The sequence below is a fragment of the Morus notabilis genome, unplaced genomic scaffold (genome assembly GCF_000414095.1).
Source record: "Morus notabilis unplaced genomic scaffold, ASM41409v2 C11478683, whole genome shotgun sequence".
NCBI lineage: Eukaryota > Viridiplantae > Streptophyta > Magnoliopsida > Rosales > Moraceae > Morus > Morus notabilis.
In genome coordinates, this window is record NW_010387583.1 from 1 (window position 1) to 3,141 (window position 3,141).

General features: G+C 42.9%; 1 protein-coding gene across 1 annotated transcript; it reads right to left on the reverse strand.

Moving 5' to 3' along the window:
- Positions 1 to 80: 80 nt before the first annotated feature.
- On the reverse strand, positions 81 to 3,106 carry LOC21384038 (pentatricopeptide repeat-containing protein At1g69290). Its single transcript, XM_010114926.2, has one exon. The coding sequence runs from the start codon at positions 3,063 to 3,065 to the stop codon at positions 1,083 to 1,085; it is 1,983 nt and encodes a 660-aa protein (XP_010113228.1). The 5' UTR covers positions 3,066 to 3,106; the 3' UTR covers positions 81 to 1,082.
- Positions 3,107 to 3,141: the final 35 nt, after the last annotated feature.

The window sequence follows — 3,141 nt, forward strand, 5'->3', positions numbered from 1 at the left end:
TTAGTATTCGATACGTATACATATATTTGTGTCATTTTGACTAAATATTCATGTATTCCTTGTTAATCAACAGATAAAAAAAGCAGCTTCTTAAAGCAATAATACTTTATTAGAAAAGGATTCAACTTTCATGGACAATATAAGCTGGCACAAGCTTCACGGACAAATGACTGTGTCTAACGTACCTGACAAATATAGGGTTAAGAAAATGGGCAAAACAAATACAATATGATTTGGAGCTCTCTGTTGATCTAAGTGTACCAAATGCTCAGGATAATATATATACCCTGTGCCGTTTCACTGTAATAGATCAATCGGGCAAGAATAAAATAATCACAACCAACTGAGGAGGGCAATGAAGTTAATTTTTTTTTTTTGATTATTTTATTGTTATTCCTCAAAGAAACATCGTAATCTTTGAAGAAAAGTTGATTTAAAGAAAAAAAATCCGGGAGGTGCCCAACTCCTGAGCAAATCAGTTCTCACCTGTAGGCTACTAACAGAAATGGAGAAATTTGCTTTTGCAGCACCATTCCAAGAAGTGAAGATTACTTCCCAAACAAAATAACTGCAATCAGTCCCTTCATAAGCTAGTTTACCGCCAATCCGCCATTTGTATGTTAAATTTTTGGGCACCAAACTGGACCTGAACATTCCTTTCACATTGAACTTAACAAGTTAACATGAAATTGTTGAAGTCTCTTTTGCTGGCGAATCATTCCTCTTTGGCCATCAAAAGACACGAGCATTCACCGAATGATGTTCTTCACAACTTGCATAGAAAATGCCAACAACTCTTCTTTGCAAAGAATTGAAATCCTTCATCTGCCCACACTTGCAAGCAACCGGCCCAACCTTAGGAATTCCCTTTATGGTCGTGTACTCTTTCCAGAACGCCTGCTAATTTATAAAAACCATAATCAAGACCAATGAAGAAATTGATGACACCATGAAGCTTAGGCATCTGTACAAACGGACCCCAGGCATGAATTTTCAACAAAATCATGTTGAACCATCATTAAGCGACCTGAGTTGAGGAGCAGGGGCTCTAAATAATGTATAGCTCGGGGCAACGCTGGTTTTCATGCAGTCAGACCAGCCCAATTCTTGAAAGCAATCAGTGCTTCCATTTTCCTGAAGTTTCTCCTTCTCAACTTTGACACTTTGAGCTTCTTATGGGTCTCCATGAAGGCATGCTTGTACCTCCACTTGTCCACAAAGATCTTCATCTCTTGAGATTTCTCAACAACTTGCATTACCGCGTCGAAGAAGCCTCCCTTAACAAGAGCATAAAGGAAGGCATCAACCAAGTTATGATCAAATTTGATCCCCTTCTCGCCATCAATTGAAACATTTCGCTTCACTTCATTCCAAAGCATCAAAACGTTAAAATACTTCTCTGCAGAAACGTATCCGCTAATAAGAGATAAATAAGTCTGCTCATTTGGTTTGAACTGCAGGAATATCATCCTTCTAAAGGTCCTCCTGGCATCTTCGAGTCTCCCAGCTTTACAAAAGGCATGAATTATCGAATTCCAATCATGGGTACCGACTTTAACTCGAGGGTCCTCAACAGCGTCATCTAAGAAAGCTGCCATCAACTCTGGCCGATTATTCTCCATTAAGCCCGTCATTATAGTTAAGTAACTTCCCTTCAAGTCAGAAACTCTTGCTTCTCTCATGTCCCTGAACAAAGTAAGAGCAGATTGAAAATCCTGACTGGACATGGACGCTTCAATCAGAGAATCATATGTCCCCACATCCAACTCAAGCCCCGAATTCCTAATATCCATGACCAACTGAGTGGCCTCAGCGGTTCGATGCTCTTTGCAGTAAGCCTTCAAAATCGGCAAATAGACACCGAGCCCCAGAAAACCTTTCTGCGCATTCATTTCATCAAGTATGCTGTGCGCTTTATCTGATAATCCAACATTAACACAGGCATTAATAATACCATACCCAACAGATCTATCCACCATATCAGCAGAAGGTTCTAACTTCTGAGCTTCAATAATCAAAGTGGCTAAAGCCTTGATCCCTCCATTTTGAAGAAATCCTTTCACAACTTCACAATAAGTTTCTTCACCTAACTCAAAGTATTCCCCCCCTCCTTCTCTCAACCCACGCAAAATAGTCGCCGAAACAGAATCTAAATTTCCCGACTTAACATACCCGCTAATCAAATTACTCCGAAACCCCACTCTAGACTTGAAGCAAAACCACACCATTAAACGTTCTACCTCAGTAATCTTCTCTTCAAGCCCCTTAAATGCATACAAATAACCAAGAAATCCAAAAGTTGATTCATCAGGCCTAACGCCTAAAACTGACATTGTCCCAACAACCTTCTCGGCGTCGCTCACCGATTGGAGCTGGTAGCAACAGCCCTCCAGCGCCGCATTACAAGCATCCAAATCAGGTTTCATGAAATCCAACTTCTCATCCGTAGCAATCCTACAATTTTCCGAAAAAACCCGTAAAAAAGCCGCGAAGCTGCCGTTTTTTCTACTGATCTCAACGATCGCATTGCCCCAAACGCTAAACGGCACGAAATACCTGTTCTTGAACATGCATTTGACCAAGGCAAAAGCAGGGGCGGCAGTGTTGGCGCGCTTGAAGGAGTTCAAGAGCGCCTCAATGGTTTCGAATTCCAACAATTCCGGGTTTTTCTCGACTACGTACACCACAGAGGCGAAAGCCCTCTTGAGATTGTGGACGTCGTCGAGCGACGACAAGTGGGCAATGAGGGAATTGGTGAGGGACTTACTTGGGAAAGCGGAGCCGCTCGTGAGGGTCTTGAAGGACTTCCAGGCCTCGTCGGTGTCGCTCGTCAGGAGAGATTTCTGGAGGTTTGTTTCCAGAGAATTCACGTCGTCCAGGGTTAGGGTTTTGGGGGGTTCAGTGGGGAGATTGGCGGCGGCGTGTTGAGACGACGGCGGCGGGTGTGATTCCCTCCTTAGGGCGAAGACGGAGGGTTGGAGGAATGAGTAGAGGGTGGGGATTTCGTTTTTGGATGTGGAGGAAAATTTTCTGTTTGGAAGGAAAGAAAATGCTTTCCTCAACATTTTTCCGTCACGAAATTGAGCATTCAAGGCTTACCCACCGTCTTCTCCGGGAACTCGTTTGCAAAAGCCTTGCGCC

Bases quoted from the DNA above. Each gene is read 5' to 3' on its own strand.
- LOC21384038 (XM_010114926.2), bottom strand. From the start codon at position 3,065: ATGTTGAGGAAAGCATTTTCTTTCCTTCCAAACAGAAAATTTTCCTCC.